This window comes from Haemorhous mexicanus, chromosome 18 (assembly GCF_027477595.1).
Source record: "Haemorhous mexicanus isolate bHaeMex1 chromosome 18, bHaeMex1.pri, whole genome shotgun sequence".
Classification (NCBI taxonomy): Eukaryota; Metazoa; Chordata; class Aves; order Passeriformes; family Fringillidae; genus Haemorhous; species Haemorhous mexicanus.
Window position 1 is genome coordinate 15,835,138 of NC_082358.1, and position 21,049 is coordinate 15,856,186.

The 21,049-nt window shown below is 38.9% G+C and overlaps 1 protein-coding gene across 5 annotated transcripts in view; it reads left to right on the forward strand.

Annotated features, from left to right (window-relative positions):
• SULF2 (sulfatase 2) overlaps positions 1 to 21,049 on the forward strand; it is an 84,455-nt gene that overhangs the window by 53,656 nt on the left and 9,750 nt on the right. For 4 of the 5 annotated variants that reach the window (XM_059862728.1, XM_059862727.1, XM_059862730.1 and 1 more), the window contains 8 exons: positions 1,873 to 2,023; positions 3,931 to 4,106; positions 6,502 to 6,630; positions 7,574 to 7,630; positions 8,312 to 8,441; positions 12,978 to 13,179; positions 18,650 to 18,893; positions 20,630 to 20,726. In XM_059862728.1, coding sequence (XP_059718711.1) covers positions 1,873 to 2,023; positions 3,931 to 4,106; positions 6,502 to 6,630; positions 7,574 to 7,630; positions 8,312 to 8,441; positions 12,978 to 13,179; positions 18,650 to 18,893; positions 20,630 to 20,726 — 1,186 coding nt within the window. Of the gene's footprint in view, positions 1 to 1,872; positions 2,024 to 3,930; positions 4,107 to 6,501; positions 6,631 to 7,573; positions 7,635 to 8,311; positions 8,442 to 12,977; positions 13,180 to 18,649; positions 18,894 to 20,629; positions 20,727 to 21,049 lie in introns of those variants that run through there. The other variant, XM_059862731.1, reaches the window with a different exon arrangement.

The following is a 21,049-nucleotide window of genomic DNA, read 5'->3' on the forward strand; positions in this document are numbered from 1 at the left end:
ATGTTACTTCAATAGAGGGTACATGTTACCACCCATCTTCTGGAAGGTCAAATGCAATCTGCCTGGGGCTTCCCTTCTAGATACTTCAGAAGAAGCTGTCTCAGCTAGCTTCTAGGAATGTTAATTTTTGTATTTTTCCCATAAGACAGACAAATCTGTTAAGGATTAAAGGGTTACATTTGTAGTAATCAAAGAAAATTGTGGGCTTTGGTTGGATTAAATAGTGGGAGGTTTCAAATCAGCCAGGAAGTCATGAAATAATCGGAAAAGGGAGTTTGCGAAGCATTTTTGATTCATTCTGGGCCTCACAGAGCAACAGTTTCCATAACTGTCATCATTTTCAAAGAGGCAGTGTCATTATTTCAACCACACTAACATTCTGAAATTCAAGAGAATATTAACAATACAGAGAGAATAGGCACCAGCCCTTTCCTCCCTGTATGAAGAAGCCTCCTCTTGCCAAATATGCACATTTTCCAGATAGCATCTAACAGAGGCTCTCAGCATAAAAAATGTCAGTGTGAGATTATTAGTTTAATATTTATGTTGAATCCCATAAGACTGTCACATTCAAAGATACATTAGATATGCAGTATTTTGATGAGAAGTTTCAATTTACATTATTTTTTAGCTTAATAACTCTTAATAACTGTGCTCCTCTGTTGCCTATACAAAACCAAAAGTAGAAATTTCTCAAATAGGAATTTATTAGGAAATTCTGTGCTGCTAAGAGGAAAGTAAATGAGTATTTACATTTGCATAGACCGAGTTTATTGCTTTGAATGAAAAAAGGAAGCCTAACCAAATTACGTAGGAAAAGTAATTTTGAATGTTTTAGGCTCTGTGCATGATGTGTTTGAGCCATGATGTGAAGAAATTGTAAAACGTGGTCTTCAACCTGAAGTAATAAGAATAAATATAGTACATAAGAATAGTATTTCTTGCAAATATAAGCTATAATGATAGCTTTTAATGAGTTGGTTATGCAGAGAGTTGACATTGTGGTGGTAAAATAAATCTTTTATTTAGGTTCAGCTAAACTAAAGTTATATAATTATGCATAGAGAAGTCATTGTTGGGACTTCCAGCCACGTGAAACTATGGACAATATTTTTCCTCATCACTTTAATGATGTCCCAGAACCATGAGAACTTGGAGGGACAGTGAGTTCCCAGGGGAACATTGAACCAGGTTCTTGGGATTTTGCCAGGACTTCAAGCAAAGGAGTTGGTGGCTGGAATGAGTCCTTAAAATACAGCCATATTTCCTCATCCCACTTTTTTTCACAGGTCTTTAAAGTCTGGCTATTTGTCCACTTCTGCTGCTCACATGCAATTGGATACCATAGGCGGAGAGCCTGTGCTCCTCTGGTGCATGTGTGACAATATTCAACTAACCAGTCGTGCTGAACTCTAAAAAGCTGTTAAAGAACCTTGTAGAACCTTTACAGCAAGTTCCATAGTTATTTTTAAACAGCTTGCACAATACGTAGTATTTGGTGCTAATGTGGACAGAGTGAAAACAAAGCAATTGCATGAATAGGAGCTCTCTAATACATGCTTCATCCTGATCATACTTGTGGAGTTAAGTCTTCTGAGGCTGTCTCTTGGCCTTGAAATGTGTACTTGTTAGCTCGAAATCACTGGAAAGATAAGGTGTGTTTAATGTTTTCATAGATTTTATTCCCCCCCCCACAGTGGTTTTCATTTTCCCATGCTTGATAACATGAAAGTAGAAGACATTTCAAAAGTAATATTTTGTCATGCACCTCAGATAGTACTTCTATAGTGTTGATCAAATGGAAATTAATATTCATTACCATGACTTTTTTCTACTTGCCTAAAACATTGTGGTTTTCTCTCTGTTCCTTAGTACTCCCAGTTATAATTATGCTCCAAACCCAGACAAGCACTGGATAATGAGGTACACCGGACCCATGAAACCTATACACATGGAGTTCACTAACATGCTACAGAGAAAGCGCCTTCAAACACTCATGTCTGTGGATGACTCTATGGAGATGGTAAGATTATTAGTCACTTTTGTTTTGTTGTTTGGCTAAATAACAAAGTTTTTATTTCTTAAGTTAAGCTCCACATTTTCCTTCATATGAAGATAAAGGAGAAAGAAGGAGAAGGAGGTTTTGTTATTAAAGGTTTTTTTATTAAAAAACTATCAGTTTTTAAATAATGTGTAATCCTCTCACCTCTGATCATTTTGTCTCTTTATTCAATGTGTAAGGGTCCTTATCTCCTAAAGACAGGTACCCAGAGTTGGGTGGTGTGAACAAGCAGATTTTTTTTGCCACAGAACCGCTACTGATAAAGGGGAAGAGAAGGGGATTGACTGAGAAACTACACATCAGAAATCCGAAAAATGTACCCTCTGATAAAGTGGTCCTACAACCTGTTGGAAATAACTACCTAAATATGTGTCTATTTTGAGCTTGTAACACTGAGCTTCAGAGAGAAGAAAACAGCAGCAGCAAAAAGTGATGATACAGGAGTCCTAACTGGAATGACCCTGGAGGAGGTTAAATACTGGAAGTACATAAATACGTAGATTAGCACTTTTTAAATTGTCTGCATCATGTAACAATGAGATTTCTTAATGCAAATTATGTGTCTTCAGCAAAATGTCTGGATTCACCGACAGCTATGCTGAAGAAGAGTGGTTTTGCAGATTTAAAGGTGTTGCAATTTTTCTGCTTATCTCTTGGCATTCTTATTCAAAAAAGGTAGAACATAAAATTAGAGGAGTCCTCTAAGGCAAAAATGAGATTATGTAGATGGCATTGCATAAGCTTGTTACTAATGTCTTATAATTACTGATTCAGGCAAGTATGATCTCTGCTTCATGTTAATGAAGCTGTTTAGATGGATCAGACACGAGCATTAGGGGGAAATTGGTGATTTTACGAAGCAATTTGAATTTTCTGTTTAGTAAAAGGGTTTCACTTTGGGTGATTCATGGCAGGCAAAATCAGTTAGGTTGGTTTTTCATTCTAATTACCAAGTTAGCCCGATTTTTTTTCTACTGAATTATGTGTGTTACTAGTTTTTCAAAATTAAAAAGAAAAAGCAAAACAGTCTCACACTCAAAAAAAGCAAAAAGAACAACCCCCCAAAAAACAAACAAAAAGCCCCCAAAACAAAAACCCAAAAAAGCCTAACTGGCAAACAAAACAACCTGAAAAAGGACCAAAAATGAACTCCCAAACCAACACAACACTTTTTCTCCTGTGCTAATGTTTTGCACCTCTGTAAGCTCTACTTTGGTGGTATTCCCACCACCTTCTCACCTTTCTTAAGTGAAAATGTCACATAAAAATTGATCTTTGATGCTCAGGTTGGTACATTTCACATAGTATCTTATGTAAATCTGGAGAAGTATTCACATTTAAATCTCCTCCTAATTCTCCATAGTGAGAGAGTATGACTGATTTATATCTGGAAGATATTTTGCAAATATTCTGCATAATGGGGAGTCTTGTCTGAAGGCAAGGTTGTTGAGTGCTGCCTGAATAAATTCCAGATTCAATGGGCTGACATTTTATTAAAACTGCTTGCTGCAAGAAGAAAAAAGAGAAAATTTTGAAATGACACCTTGAAACTTTTATCTCTGTTACTGTATGTATATAGTACTATCTTGACAGCTCTCATGCAAAATGCTGAACCCAAACATTTTTGAAAGGGCATGCTAATGTGTTTTACCTTAAAATAGAATTTTGTCTTGTAATAGCCACGATATTCAGTTAGTAAAATTAAGATGTGATTATGTATTATTCGGAGTGGCTCATTATGATAACTCAGTGCCATCCTTAGCTGTTGTTATTTGTATGTTACACATAGGCAGAAAGTGATATGCAGCGTTCCACATGTTGAGCTACTCAGTGGAATAAATTTCATATTTTGTTTCGCTTTTTTTCAGATTTACAATATGTTGGCTGAAACAGGAGAACTGGAAAATACATATCTAATATACACAGCAGACCATGGTTATCATATTGGACAGTTTGGGCTTGTGAAGGGGAAGTCCATGCCATATGAGTTTGATATCAGAGTTCCTTTCTATGTCCGAGGACCAAATGTGGAGGCTGGGTCCTTGTAAGTTCTTTGCTTTTGTGTGTGTTATGACGGGAAAGCTTCATGTTCACATCTCTAGTTGTATTGACCTGGCAGCCAAATGGAGGCACAGAGTTCTGCCCAATCCTGCTTATTTTTGGCAGAAAATTATGTCTCCTCAGAAGGCAGAACTGATAGCACAGGATGGTATAACAAACTCAAGGCCATTGCCTTTTTGCTTGCATGGGTGTGCAGCACAAGCCATTGCACTTTTGTGGATATAGTTAAAAAATCACTTTGAATTTTTGTCCAATCTAGGAAATGCATTCTTTTGAGGAGTGCAAATTATACATATAACTGTCATTTTAAAGTTAAAAAATAATACTGTATAATGTAGATAATTATTGCTGAACATTGAAGTCACTTGTTTCAGTTTATAAAGACTAGTTCATATATTAGCATCCATAAAATATTCTGTTTGGCTCATTCTCTGAGACTACATGGTTTGGGCTGTTATTTGGATGCACGCAAGCATGCAGAGTATAACCGTTAATTAAAATGGTAGCTTTGATCAGCTAAAAAAATTAAGTAAATACACTTTCTAAGCAATTATTTCAGATAGCAAATATTTGCACTTAGATAATGATTTTGGACAGGGTGCCATAAATTGCTGCCTAATATTTATATCAGTGTTCGTGACTTAGCATAATTAACATGTGCAATCTTCCACACACAATTTTTTCTTCACCGCAGAGGAATGCATCTAGTATATAATATGATAGCAAATAGTTATTAAAAACTTCTCATTCCATATGCTGGTTAAATTGATTCACATTATCTGAAGGCAGAAAAATGTTAAATTCTGTAGATTTTGCACTGTGTTTCTGATTTATTTTCATCAGTTTTGCATGTGAAAAGAACAATATTCTCTAAAGAGCAGGGATGGATTCCTCACTTGGGACTAAACATATTAACTCAGCACTGAAAGAGTTTTGTCTGTAGCAGCCCAGAATTTCAAATGAACTGGAATAGCCTTCTGAAAAACTGCTCTCTTTCACTTTGACTGCAGATTTTGGCCTTCCTGGAGAGTCAATGCTAACATGGCCCAAGTGACTGGGCTAGTGCTTCTGCAACGTATAAGGCTAGAGACCAGCCACACTGTGTCTACTGTAGTTCTAGGATCTTTACACCCAGATATCCATAAAACCTTCCCACTGAATTTTATTTTTCAAAGACTTCTGAAGATGAAAACATGTTTCTGTTAGAATTGAAAGAATCAGCCTGACAAGATCTTAACAGAACAGAGCCTGTCCCAGTAGAGCAAATAGGAAAAACAGGATAAAACACCTTGGAGAGGGAATACATCAGATAATAAATTGATCTTCCCTTTCAGCCTGATTTTCTTTAAATGGTAGAACTTCAGTCATCCATGTTCTGGGTGAACCTTATGTTTTTCCTGCAGAATAATTGTTATGACTCCCTTTTGGTACCAGGGAAATTTTAATAGCAGTCACCATAGCAAGTCATTACCAACCTCTCTCTCATTTCAGTTACCAAATATGCTACATCATAATTATTAGTAATTAAAATCAGGTACATCAATTTAATTCATCACCTATGTTCTTGTCAGTCCCGGTTTGCTTACTCTCTCAAAGATGTAGTAATTGAAAACAGTATCTCATTAAATAGTGTGACTTTAACAGCTTTCTTCTGTCCTATATTTTGAGCTGGAATTCTGCACTAATATTTATTGTAGCCCATCTGGCTTCATCCTTTCTTTGTGCCTGCACATCATAACAAAGTAATTCTACATGCTTAGTGCTGTAGCATGTAGTGTTAGCATGTAGTTCAAGCTGTTATTTTATCCCTTTTTTTTTTCATAACTGTTCCCCCGTGCTGCTTTTTTCTTCATCCCTTTCCTTTTTCTGTCTCACACTGTAAATTAACAGTCACTTTTAGTTGCTACTATTGCCTAGCAATATATTTCTCATGCTCTCCTCAGAACGTGCCTACTGTGATAGGAACTGAAGTACTTATTTCTATACCAGAATTTGAAACAGGTAAGGCAGGTGGTACCTGCCAAATCTACTTTTTAAGAAAATCATCAGCATATTTGGCAAGATACCCAAAAAGTTTTTCCAACGGTTTTTAAACTGTCTTGTGCAAAAATTAACTAACTTTACCTTATGAACTACTTTGCTTTCTCAAAAATGCTCTGTACTAAAATTTTAAATATTTGTATTAGTCCCCTGGAGGTTATGCAACTTATCTATATATTATATGTTAATTCTCTTCATGGAAAAGAATTAGAATGTGTCCTCTTTTATTTCCAGGTGTCACAAAATAAGCCTTTTTGGTCTTTGGACTCTGTGGAAGCTGGAGTTGCTTGGTATTGTTGTGTAGACTTTAAACTGTTTTGTCTTTATGTTTTTTTCAGGAATCCTCACATTGTGTTGAATATTGATCTTGCACCCACAATTCTAGATATTGCTGGATTGGATATTCCATCTGACATGGATGGTAAATCGATTCTAAAGCTGCTGGATTCTGAGAGACCGGTAAATAGGTAAGAAATGAAAACAGTGCATGAAAACATGCATGTGTTTGTACCAGAGACTGAACAAGTCTTCAGCAGCATGCAGAAAAGTTAAAGGAAAATGTAATAAAATCACCATATATCTGAGTACATCATTCACTGGAAAGTCTGAAGACTATTTGACATACACAACTCACTTCAGTTATTTATTTCCATTTTGGCATGTTCATATTCTAGATGTATGGCATGCATGGCATCTGTGCGTACTAAATGTAGTCTATGTAGAAGTGAGAAGGCTACACATGAAGGTGTTTGGCTGTGTAAGTTATATATTTAAATGTCTTCATGGCATCATTTGTAGCAAAGCATTTCATATTGAATAAATAGTAAAATAATTGATGGCAATGGTTGTGTATCAGACTATAGTATAAAGACAGGCTAGCACTAAAACCTGCAGTTTTTATTTAAGACTTTCCATCAGTACTTTCATTGGAAAAAGACTGAGGAAGAGAATTAGACTTGATGAGGAATGCTTGGAAGAGAAAATCAGCAGAAAAAGGGAAGGAGAACTAATTGCTTTACAAGTAGCTGGGTGGGGGGAAAGGGGGAATGGAGCAGATGCTTTAGAATAGGATACTTTTTGGGTAGATGCAGGGTAAGAGCCCAAATATGAGTCAGGAAATCCTGATTTAATTTCTGATCATTTGTGAACAAGGAAAATTCAGTTAATCTATTGTGTCTTCAACACGTTTATGTTGAAGAAATTGTCTTGTGAATTTAGTTCCTGTGAGAGAAATATGCCCTGTGGTTTTCAGTGGAAATGCGTATGTTCCTTCTTCATAGAGCTGGATGTCCTCTTGTGCAGTAATGTGGCATGCTTCTTGTTGGAATTAGGGGTGGGACAGAAAACTGGGGCATAACTTGGTTACTGGTTTTGTGGGACTTGCATCTTCCTCTCCTCATTTCCTCCTAGGTTTCATTTAAAGAAAAAGATGAAGGTATGGAGAGACTCATTCCTTGTGGAAAGAGGGTAAGGAAAGTGTTAATCACAAAGCCCAGCCTTTTTAAATAGAAGGATATTGAATAGCTAAATCCAAAGCAGCACTCTGCTGCAGTCTAAAGCCATTTAGCCGTGCCAGCAGGGCTGCAGTATGCCTAATGGCAGTGATTGTGTGATTGTAGGGAATGGTTTGCCTCTGCGTACAGCCTGCATAAATGTGCTCTTGTGGTGGGGGAAGGGGAGTTTGCTTGGACTGAGAGATGGGAAGGCATCCCAGTTTGCTCTCAGCTGCTGTCCTCCAATCCTCCTGCTTGTATCACGGGATTATGAACAACCCTTCCTCTCTGCGTCTTCATCTGCTGGCCATTCCCTCTGCACCTCTGCCTTAGTACATAAATGGGGGCAAGAGGGGTTTCCAAAGTGCAGCCCTGTAGAATGTGATGTGGTCTCTCTATATTGACAGTTGTCACTGCCTATCACTCAGGCATGTAACACAGAGTCTTGATTTTATATGTTTTTGTATGCTCCCTGAGAGCATAACTTGTGTGTTATTGGACAGGCTAAATGCGAGTTTCTACTGGACTGTTAAGTTTTGGCTACCATAGATGCTATGGACTTGGAAAATAACTACTCCTCTGAGTCTTTTCAGCTAACTGTATTTGTGTGTTGGAGTTAATATTAATGTAAGAATAATTTTATTTTCTTTTCCAGTAAACTGCTGCATAAGAGGGAGAACGAGAAGGTAGATGCCCAAGAAGAAAACTTTCTACCCAAATACCAGCGTGTGAAGGACCTCTGTCAGCGAGCTGAGTATCAAACAGCTTGTGAGCAACTTGGCCAGGTAGGGCATTGTTACCCCTGACTGTAATTAAGCAGTTGTAATTGGGCTAGGCTCAACACCTTCACTGTGTCAATGTCCTCCACCTCATCATCAATGCCAGTGTATCGATCAAATGGCTCGTTCTGTGACCTTTGTTCAAATCTTTATTACAACATTTATGAGATTGGCTGTCATCGAGAAAATTGCTGATTCAAGTGTTCTGTATTGATTCCTGAGTACCACTAAGAAAACCACCTACACTGTTTTAATGTTTTATTTCCCAAAGAGAATGTGGTTTGGGATTCATTAGTGATGAGAAGCTACAAGGTACATAACAGATTGGCCTTTTTAAATACATACAGCTTGCTTTGTTTTGAATTCTCTCTTTAATTAATTTTGTTGTTGTTACTTGGAATAACATATAGTAATGGGAAGCTTAAATTCTGTTAACTCAGTATATCCCTCCTCTTAACAAAACACACTGGGAAAACAGACATGCAGTTATGTGTGTATATGGGCATATAGCTCATTGACTGTGCATCATTTCCCTTGTTGCATAACTGTTTTGGGCAGATATGACAATATGTTCACTTTAGATACAAGCAGAAGAAGTACATAGAAGAAATTAATGGGAAAAAATCAGGGTAGTATCAATACATGGTCTCTACATATAAAGGAGAGGGTTTTGTGAATTTTTCAGGGCAGTGCAAAAGCAAAGCATGGATATCTCCAGAGAATTCACCACTCTTGGCAAAATTGACTCTGTGTCATTGCTCTCTCATGCAGGTGTGGGCCAGAGAACCCCTTTCCAAGGACTGTAATACATTCTGTGGACAAAGGGGTGAAGGTAAATGGGTCCACATGCTAATGTGTCTGTTTACTGGCATTAACTCATATTCTGGCAGCCTAGAGGGCTGTCAGGATGAGTTAGTGTGTGGAATATAACTGTTCTTGCAGACATATGAATGACTTACCAAGCTATAGTCAGTAATGGGCTACTTAGGCTGCAGTAGTTAATTTTTTTACTGTCAAAGGCCAGACTCCATAAGATCATTTGCCCTAATGAAGAAAATATCTGAAAAGTTTGGGGCAGTTGGTGAACTAAGGGCTTTTAGTTTTCTTGACAGTTGAGTTAATCTACTCATGCATTATTTATAAATAATTATGTTTTGCTGCTTGATGGTTATCATGTCTACCTGTGAGCCAAAGTATCTCTGGGGCACTCTGAAGTGATTCATATAGAGATTTAATTAATTAAGTTATTATCTCTTAAAAAATATTTCAGTTACTTCCAGGGTTTTCCACAGGTATATACATGATCACAGAATTGCATAATGGTTGGAAAGGACCACATGGGTCATCTCTTCCAACCTCCCCGCTCAGGCAGGATCATTCTAGAGCACATGGCACAGAACTGTGTCCAGATATTTCTGGAATCTCTCCAGGGGTATTGTCTACACCCTCTCTGGCCAGTATGTTCCAGTGTTCAGTCATCTGCACAGTAAGGAAGTTCTTCCTCATATTCAAGTGGAACTTCCTGTACATCGGTTCCTGCCCATTGCCCCTTGTCCTGCTGGCAGCACGGCACAGAGCCTGCTCCATCCTCTGACCCACCCCTGCCTACACCGACAGATGTGGGGGAGGTCTCCTCTCAGCTGAACAGCCCCAGTGCCCTCAGCCTTTCCTTGGCAGGGAGGTGCTCCAGTCCCTTCATCTCCTCAGCCTCTGCTGGACCTACTCCGGAGCTACATGTTTCTCTTGCTCTGAGGAGCCCAGAACTGGACTCAGCACTCCAGATGTGCCTCACTAGGGCTGAGTAGAGGGGCAGGATCAGCTCAGGAAACTGACAACGCACTCCAGGATGCTGTTGACACTCTTGGCCCCCAGGACCCACTGCTGACTCATGGACAACTTATTGTCCACCACGACTCTCCAGGTCCTTCTCCACAGAACAGATGGTCTGCTGTGCACTAGAAAGCAATTTCAAATGCCAGAATTAACAGTGTTTAATGCTTCCTAACGGTTAAGAGAAGTTTTCACATTTTTCTTGCAATTCCTGCCCTTTTCCCCTAAGTTTGAAAGCATCTTGTGGAAATGACTGCAGCTGATAGAGCCATGATATCAACCTAAAAAATTTGCTTTTGGACCTACAAGCAGACCAAGGATAAGCTGTTGAATCCCAGACATATTGACACAGATGCCCTTGTCTGTTTTGGGGAAAAAAGTAAAGGCTTGAGACTTTCCTTCCCCTGCTCTCCCACCCACCCACTGTCCCCTCCATGTACTCAATGTTTGTTTCTAATGTAATTTAGGTAGATCTGCACTGCAGTCATTCAGCAGTGGGGCCTGTTAATGCATACAGTGTGCCCTTCAGCGAAGTCTTTGAGATGTTTTCACTGTAGCATACAGCTGCACCAAAAACTAAAGGATTTTTTCCAGTTCACCTGGAGGGGAAAAATGAGCATCAATCTCTTGACAAGAGATGAAAGAAAGAGAAAAAATATTTTTTGGCCACACATCAGAGTACTTGCAGTAACTCTCATCATGGCATTGAACTTGCCCTCTGTTGAAACTTCATTTTTCATGTATTGAAATGTACCTCGAGCATAGAGCTCTACTGAGCAGAACATGCAGTTTATTTATATATTTTGAAAAATAATGTTCAGATGAAATGGGAAACAGCAACAAACATTTTTACATCTCTTTTATTGTGAAAAAAAGCATTGCTTATTCTAGTAAAATAACTTTTAGTTCAAGCCTCAGTCTGTACACACATCAATCAATGTTAGGCATTTATAAAAGTAAGAGAGGAATTTATTATTCAGATATTAATTTGTTACTGAATCTGGGTAAATATGTACTGTTCTACAGATGAGGATAGTCATGCAAAAATCTTATTTCAGAATCTCTCCTTGATTTCCCAGTTCATTGTGCTGTAAGTTAAGCTGGATTTATCTGCATCAGAGCAAGGCTTGGGCTGTACAGGAGGCTGAACACAGACACAGCTCAGGAGACTTGGCATCCAGGTATCTGAGGAAATCAGTAGGCACACCATAAAATGGATCATTTTAAATGAGAGGTTCTGCCACAGTGATAGGTAAATGTGCTGTAATTGGCCACTTCACTTTTGACTCCTATTAAAGTCTGATAATAAAAGCACAGTGATTTTGTTTTCTTACATGCGTAATACATGCTAATACATGCATACTTGCAAACAATGGAGTGAATGTTAATAGAAAATATACGCTTTGTTGTCCCAGCCTCTGCACACCTTGCTGTGCAAACTGAAGTGGCTGAGTCTCCCTCACAGAGCTGCAGGCAACTGTAAAATATCATCTTCCCTGGAAGATGCTGCTGTTTTTACTTCTTTTCTTTTATTTGGAAAATTCTCAATATTCCATTGAGTCCTGGAGGAACTGGCTTACAGGATTTTGTTATAGGGAAGAAGAGGAATGCTTCTCAAGACTCAACAAGAAGCTGAGTGTTTCTGAGAAACTTTTTTTAAAACAAGAGCAACTGCTTCTGTAAGGGTTTTTTTATGTGTCTCTAAGCCTCTGTAGCTAGCAAAGTGTTGATAAATTAAGGAGTAGGTAAAATAATTTTGTGATGTACCTGGGTAGTGAGTAGAACTTCTGTGCCAGGTTGAAGGCAGCTAAACTCACTTGCCCTTGGTACAGCTCTGACAGCTCAGAAGGAGCAGTTCTGAAGGAACTGTGAGCAAGTTACTTCAAGGTTTTGAGTATCAGAATGAATTGGAGATCGGGGACATCTTGTATTTTCTCTAGTTTGAGTGCGAGAGGGAGGGGTTTCTCACTTTAGACACCCAGTGCAGCTCACCCTCACCCTTACAAGTCAAGCCCAAATATGTTGACTGGGGGGGGGGGCGGGGGGGAAGCTATTAAGAAAACCACTCAAGATGGAGATAAACTCGTGCTGCTGAGGACTTCCACAGCTGATCTGGCCTTTTGAAAAGTCATTGAAGAGAAACAGGCACTTTTGTAGAGCAATCCTGGAAAACACTTCATCCCTGGAGGAGTTCAAGGACAGGTTGGATGGAGCTCTGAACAACCTGATCTAGTGAAAGGTGTCCCCCTGCATATGGCAGGGAAGTGGAACAAGATGGTCTTTAAGGTCTCTTCCAACCCAAGCCAGTATATGATTCTATCTGAAGAACTTCCATAAAGCTGGAAGGTTTTGGTCCCACTGAACTGAGAGTTATAATAAGACTCTCAGGATTAGTATACGGCATGAATGTCCTTGGTTTCTGCTGCAGTTATGCTTCTGAAAGTTGTCACTTGCCACCTTCGTGTTTTTAGCTGTAGTATTGATTTTTAAAAGAAATTTCAATTGTTCTGCCTCCTAGAGGCAAAATCAGAATCAAATGCAATGTTGTTCTGAAGAGTTGCTGTTTTGTCTGAAAATAAAAGATTACAACAATCTGGTTTGGTGATAGATGAGCTCCATTTTACTACAAGGAATATCTGATAAATTGCTGGAGCTGACCATGAGACAGACCACAGCTGGGACAGATTTTTAATAACCAAATTTTTCTTCCAGAAATGGCAGTGTGTGGAAGATGCCAGTGGAAAACTCAAGCTGCACAAGTGCAAGGGAATAGCAGACTTGGCACCTACGAGCAAAGGCACTTCCAATATTTTGCCTAGGTATTACAACAGGAATAGTGAAGACTGCAATTGTGAAGAGAATGAATACAAGCTGAGCCACATCAGACAGAGAAAGAAACTCTTCTCCAAGAAAAGTGAGCAAACCCACTGCATCTTCTTTCTCTGCCTTAGAAAGCTGTTGTTTGCTAACTCGCATAATTGTCTTGACAATCATTGGCATTGAATTGTGTTAGCATATTTCCTGTGTATCTCAACTAGGAAATAGCATGTCTCATATTGGACAATCAGAGTTGAGAATATCTGGCTGTAGGAAGAATGTTTTGTTCTGGGAAATCCAGTGCCCATGCTGAAAAGGCAAATTGCACACAGTGACATAGGCTGTGGAACATGAACAGTGTTATACAGCAAATACTTCAATTTTCAGTAGCTGCTGCAATGCTTGGAACTGTTACTTCAGTAATTTATTTTCAATAAGGATGTGTGTACTTTGTTATTGAAGCTGCTTGCTTCTAACATCCTCTTCTTCTGCTCAGTCAGCAGAGACAAGGCTGACTTTTAATCAGACATAACAGCCAAAGGGGATGACTGGTTTCCTTGGCACAGGTTAGTGCTTTTTCAGAAAGCCCATTTTACTGACTGTTAAATCTTAGTCAGACTAACATCTATATTTGAGGTATGTAGTTTAATTATAGATTAGAGGTAAATGGCAACACAGAATTATTAGTTACTTGTAATGTTTCTTTCATCTCACTTCACAAATACAGAGCTTTAATTATTTAGCAGATTAATCTTTTTATATCATGGCACAAACTTGAAACACAGAGTTTAAATTTATTTTCTCCCATTATATTTGTCTTGCAAGCTGATTAGTAGTTACTAAGCAAATTCTGAGTTGAAAAAAAATTAGTGATTCCATCAACTATACTTGATGTTTAAATATGTGCTACAGCCAACAATCTGTAAAGAATACTAGAATTTGTACTTAATTAACTATTTTTTTTAGCAGAAGGAATTAAGTCATGGGGAGTTAACAGCAGTAGATGGAAGGCACTTAATGAGGACAGGAAAACAATTTAAGTGAGGGCAATGTAATGCTATCTGATAATACTTAACACTTACTTAAGTACTTCTCATTGTTGCTTTCTAAACATAAACTAATTTTCACAACATCCAAAGGAGGTGGTTAAGTGTATAATTATCTTTAGTTTATGTATGTAGGAAGTTGAGGTAAAAAAAAGTGAAACTTGCTCCCTCTCACAGAGGGATCAGAATGGTGCTTTTTCCCCTGTGTTTTGTTCAGATGAGACAGAGTTTATACTGCACCTTTCAGCTCACTAGCCTCATTGAACCTTAAGGCATAAACTTCAGCAACACAAAACAGGATCTTGACAATCACATAGCCATTGCTTGTGTCTAAAGTAAAGTATTTGCCTCCACAAATGCTTTGTTTTTCCCTCTTCCCACATCTGGGGTGTGCTATACAGGGAAGAGGTTAGCTTGGGCCTATTGACAGAGACCTTTTCATTGCTGTTGGCTATGCTTCTACATGCACTTATCTAATAAATCACACACCAAATGCAAGTGAGCCCAAAGCTATACAAGTCAAGGTGACATACCAAGTTTTTTCTAAACAGCTTGTGTGGAAAGCTCTCTCACTGGACTATGGTTAGTTAAGAGAGTGACCTGGATACTCATGATGTGTATTTGCGTTTTTATGACCTGTTCTGTCAGACTCGGGATAAAGTGTGGTCTGTCCTGGTTTGCATAATTGTTAGGGCACCTTTGGGGTCTGCTACTCAGAATTTGATGAGTGCATGAGATTACATTGCAGCCCTGCTTGAATGCCAGTAAATGCTATTCATGCGTTTGAACCACTGCCAAAACAAAATACAAGTTTCTAACTGGACTAAGGGTCAGGTCCACATTAATGCAGTAGTTCCAAGCAGTAGCAAAGTTTTGCCCTGATCACTCATTTCTGTTGTGCATAACAGAGATAGATTTGCAAAAGGTCATTTTATTGGATTCCAATCTACAGTCATTTGCAGAAAAGCCGAATGGATGCCCTGCATCTCGGGTGCATCAAGCATGCTGCAAACCCTAATAGGGTATAAGGATTGGTCTTTTAGAAAGATTGAAATCAGTTGCATATAGTGAGAACAGATGGTCTAAAAGACCAGACTAAATTGCTGGTACAGAGCCTGGAGCACCAGACATTTTAATAAAATAATTACTTTCTAGTGTAGGCATGGTTTAGAATGCATTTTCAGGTGCACCAGTGCATTTAGCAGGCCAACAGTGTTTTCTAAATTGAGTAAAGTCAGTTTCACAACAGGGCTGTGTCATATATGTGCCATTTGGACAATGTAAAAATACATAACTTGACTGCAAAGCACTTAAGCACCAGAAACCCGTAAATATGAATATTTGGTATCTCTGGGTTTAGGTGTCTGGAATGTTTGCCTTTTTGTCTTCTTTATTTCTTTAGTATGTGCTTGTTTTTAAAAGAAAGATCAAACAGAGCTCTGCAGTAGGTGGAAAGTTTAAATAATGAGCTCTCAAAATCATTGGCTCTGTTGTGGCCTATTATGATTTTCTCGTTGTGGATTTGATCTCCTCTTCCTGTGATGAGTGAGTGTATGTGATTAAAGAAATTCTTAAGCTACATGTAGGAAAATGACATAGGCCTCACTGAATAGTATAGAAACAGAAGTGTGTACAAAGAGGCTAGTGCATTTTTATTCAAATTTCCCTGACAGTCATTTTACTTTTGAGGTGGTATCAATGCTGGGTCAAAATGACATTTTTAATAACATTATTTGTTACTAAAAATAAAACGTCTATTACTTTACAGATAATGCATTTGAAGTGGCAATTGTGAGAATGGGATATAAGAAAGTACCTCTGAACTTAATCCATATTTCTAGACACTAGAGATAATTTTTTAAAAAATGTCTTCACTGTGCCCAGTTTTACTTTCTGTTCTCAAAAAAAAAAAAAAAAACCAACCTAGCTCTTTTGTCTACCAAATGCAAAATACATAGACATTAGTGGAAAACTGTTCCTTTCAGGTTCCAGTGAAGACAAACATGCAGGTCAAGTGGTGTAACACCAGCTGGATGATTTGGGCTCTAAAAGCAGTTGACTTTATTGGCTTAAATTCCTCTGGACTCCATTTTGCAACTCAATTTTGAGGTTGCAACTTCTTAGCAATACATCTCTAAGACAGCTGGTTTCTCTAGTAGTTGAGAAAGAGAGGCATCAGATTCAGAGAGTTTACCAAAGCCAGAATTTAGTAACCTGAAGAAAGGAGCATAGATGTTTTTTGGCCAAATATTTAACAGCCCTGGACTGGCTGTTTGTAGGCTGTGTACAGAGGTAAATAGACTGGGGAGTAAAACCTGGGGGAGGATTGACTAATAAGTAATTAAACATTAGTATTTATGCCTGCAGTCCACTTAGCAGATGGGAGTGCACAGTACAAATGAATATTGATCTTATTAAATATTTTAACCACTTCAGAATTTTATACTAATCACAGCACTGAGTCAGCACTGTGGGTAACATGTTAGGATAAAGCAATAGAAGCAGTCCTTTATGAGGTGCCTCACTCCACACCAATTAATTAGTGCTAAGACTGTGTTAGTTTGGCTGCAAAGGGGGAAGAAACCTGGCTCCTAGCTGTTCAGGGACATGTAGTTGATGGTTCCCTGGGGCCATCTACTGAGGTCCAGCAGGCTGGATTGGTGTATTAGACTTGGAAGGAGGATTAATTGTTAGTTGGCTGTGCTGAACAAGATAAAATGAAGATATTATTAAAGAAATGGGAGTTTATACTTTAAAGCTCATTGGTAGGGTGTAGCTTTCTAGAACTTCTTCCTACCTTGGAAAAGATGGGAGTTTCCGTGCTGTTTATTCAAACATTTCCTTAATGGTTGCCTGAAATAGGGCTAGTCTTTTGTGGCTTTTTTTGTCCCTTCAGCTGTGACTCACCTGGCTTAATATCAGCAGTAAACTTTGAACTACATGGAAAATGTGCAAAACCAGACAATTCAGCTGGTATTCTGCTTTCTCTGTGTGGTGCTGACAAAAATATCGTGCTTGACCAAGTTTCAGGTGGAAGAAGATGTTTATTCTGCTTTCCACAGACTGCGAAATGACTTTTGAGACTGTGCAATCTATCTGAAATGAATGTAAGGCTTATTGAAAAAAGTCATTCTGCATGAATGCCAGAGCATGACAGTTAAGGTACTTTTTTGTCAGTTTTGGTTGTTCAACCTTCGGTTCCATATTTTCTTTTCCCCTTGCTTATTTTGCTGGAGAGATTATCCCATTGAAGAAGCTGGCCTTTATGTGGAGCTTGGGATTGCAAGAAGGATTGGTCTTCTCATTTGGCACATTGGTATAATTTTGCTTTTATCAGATTGCAGAGGGAAGTCCCATCTCATGAGGTGTGCTGTGTGTTTGTCTCTTTAAATGAGAAGTGACCAAAGGATCCAAGGGACTCAGTTGTTTCTAGTAATGTCTGTGGTAACTCCAAGCCTCATATACAGAGTAAAGCCTCAGGCTCCCCTAAGGCAGGGACCACAAGAGAGTCGGTGATACCTAGGTTTTTTGTACTTTTTTCTCAAGGAATGAGATGATTGTGCCTAATGAATGACTCTCAGCAGTCACTGGTGGTGAGCAGGAAATAAGGTCAGAGATGGACCCCATCATACAGCAGGGAGGTTTAAATATAGATTTAGATTTCATAATTACGTTCTCTTTTGCCATTCCAGACCAAACAGAAGAGGAGTTCTGAGGATTTGGGCTGGAACAGAGAACTTTGGAAAATAGTAATAGGGAATAGATCAATGAGAATCTCATATTGCACAGTGGCAATTCATAGGAAATGTTTCATTTTGCTTTTGAGCTGCAAATGCAGAAGTAAAGTTTGAGGGAGTACATAGCACTGGAGGGTGGTGCTTCACGGAGAAACAGACTGTCTGGGCTGCACATCAGGGGAAGAATTGCAAAGAAAAGAATTGCATATGGATAAAAATAGAGTCAAATATTAATCCCTTCCAAAACAATCAAGGATCTAGCTGTAGCCTTGAAGAATAGAACTGGGAAAAGGCTCAGGCTGAGCACTGGGAATACTGGGACAACTTCAAGAATGTGTTGCAGGAATCCTAGCAGGGAAGAACAGTATGATAGACAGCAGAAAAGCACAGACAACTGTTCCCTGAGGGTGACTGGCTGTCATGACTGTCACAGTTAGTGCTTAAGGTGTGACTGCCTCTGGTGATTGTGGGGGAAGAGCAAGCATCCATTTGAAGAATCTATTTGTTCTCACTGGTGCTGGACTAGAGCATTTTTTTTCCCCTTTGCCATCCTTTTATGTTTGCCTTGTACCTGCCCTCTCATCCACTGAGGTATCCATCCACCCACTGGTACTTCCGTCCATGCCAAAGTTAAGGAAGCAGCAGTTCACAGGAGAACTGCAACACTGTCATCCAGTTAATTCCAAACAGCCCAGTATGGGCTGGAGTTTTTCCTTCCAAGAGCCACAAAGAGGAGCAAATTGTAACATGCAGTTTCTGCTGCTCTTCCACTTTTTCCATGCAGAATTCAAACCAAACTATGTCCGGAATCGCTCTATCCGTTCTGTTTCTGTTGAGCTGGATGGAGCTGCCTATCACCTGGTTTTAGAGGATGGACACCAGCCGATCTTACCAAGGAATATCACCAAGCGGCACAAGGTGCAGAGGGCTGTTTTTCACGAAGAGGAGGATAGAGACATGGGGGAATATAGTGGCACTGGTAGCATTCCAGAGTACACAGCCCCTAATCTGATCAAAGTGACCCACAGGTAAGTGCACATGGTAGGTTTTTAAAAGCTTTTGCTCCTTAAGTGATTGCTTTTTTCACAAATGCGTGGGTTGAAGTGTGCTAAGCATGTTGCATCCCTTTCGGATACCCAGTCTAGCTTCACTAAAATTCTTCTTCCCATGTGTACAGTAGTCTTCAGTTCTGTTTTAGTTTTATCAGTGCAGAGGGGCATGAAGCTCCTGAAGAGCTGCAGCAGTGCTTTTGTCTTCTGTATTGGGTTGGCAACAGGGATGTTAAACCTGCATGAAACCAGGAGAGGCCTTACTCCTGAAAATCAGTGTGCAGTGGGGTAACCTGGCCTGGCTGGAGAACAAAGGCCCTGACCGGAGCACGAACTGATTTTGTGTCACTGGTTGCTTTGTAAAGTATTTTCTGTAATCAGTGCTAGGAGAGGAAAATCTATATTATGAATGAAGTTGGATGGACCAGAAGCATTGGGAAATGGAACATACTGAGAGAGAGGGGAGGCAATTGTCTGACCACTCTAACAGCTAAAAATAATTTCCTTGGTGGTGAATCTAGGGACTGATAATGTCTCTTCAGCTGTACTTTAATTCATTATCACCATTTCCATTTGTGAGCTATCAGAAAATCCACCAATCATTATTGATTACATGCTTTATATTGTTTAATGACTAGCTCATGTACATGGAGGAGCCAGGTAGCTGCTCTTGACATCTGTGTTTTCCATTTGACTTCTGTTCACAGAAGTGAATTAGAAACTCACCAATATGAGGAAATGTAGGCATCAGAGAATTGTGCCCTTTTATCCCAGCTGTCATGAATGTTAAGGACTCATAAATCACTGTTTTTTTTTCTTCTGGAACAAATTGAATTTACTTTTGCCGCCTTAGTGCGTGAATCCCAGATTTGTACAAGGAACTGTCAAGAAGGTTGTACATTATTCATGACCCTTCCATAGCAGAAAAGAAGGCTGTGGGACAACATACATGAGGTGGTTTAAAGAAAATAAAGGAACAGTGCAAATATTCAGCTTTAATTTAAACAAGCATTCAGAAATGGCTGCATGGTATTCAATCCCTAATAAAATTTCCAGGTAAATCTGTCAAGTGGTGATTTTTTTGCTTTCTTCTTTATTAAATAATTTTTAAAACTGGATTTCACTTGAAGTTAGTGAAACATAAAGATTTTATATTGTCAGAGGGTGTTTAGCTTTCAAAGTGAAGGAGATTCCCTTGAAAGATTTTATCACTTTTGTAGAAAATAGAGAAGCTTCTTTGTTTCTGGTTTGGTTTTTTGAGTTTCTTCTCTTTTCTTTATGGTGTAGTAATATATCTTACCTTGCTCCTACCCCTGCATCACTTAGTTATGCATTGAGAAATTGCTTCTGAGTAATGCTTTCAATGTTTGCTAGTTAGCAATGATTATTTATGCAGGAAGTCTAATGAATAAGCAAGAATTCTGTGTAGCACGATTTACATAGAGAAATGAAATAGTCACCAGGTTCTGCTTGATAGAAATATTCTCAATGAATTTTTCTACTTAAAATTTCCGTGGCAACTCCAACCCAGACTTCCTTGCCGGTTCAGAGCACACTTGTATTTTCTTGAGTGAACGTTGTTTTTTGAATTCTGCATATCATTTCCAATCCATGGTCTCATTTGTCCTGGAGCTGTGTTATTAAGAGCAGCTGTTTGTATTGCTCTGTGTCTGTGTATCCACTGTAATAAACACTGTTTGCTTTTCCATGCCAAGGTGTTCTATCCTGGAGAATGATACCGTTCAGTGTGACACAGATCTGTACAGGTCACTGCAAGCTTGGAAGGACCATAAACTTCATATTGACCATGAGGTCAGTGATGTTTTCCGTGTGTGTTTTTAGCGTTGTTTTCTCTGGGGTGATAGGATCATGCTGACTATCTGTGTTTGCCTCTGGGTGTCTTTTTCCCTCCATGGAACCTTTTGAATTTGCTGGCTGATTTCAGAATAGACATTTCAGAAATAATTAAATTATTACAAGTTTGTGAAGACAAGATGCTGAGTGGAGGAGAGAACTGCAACTGAAAGCACAGCTGAGAAATGTCATACGCCTTATGAGGCAAGTAAGACTTAAAGCTGTCCTCATCCTGGGAAAAAAATAAATCTTGATCTTTTTAACATTTTAGTTGTCCTGTT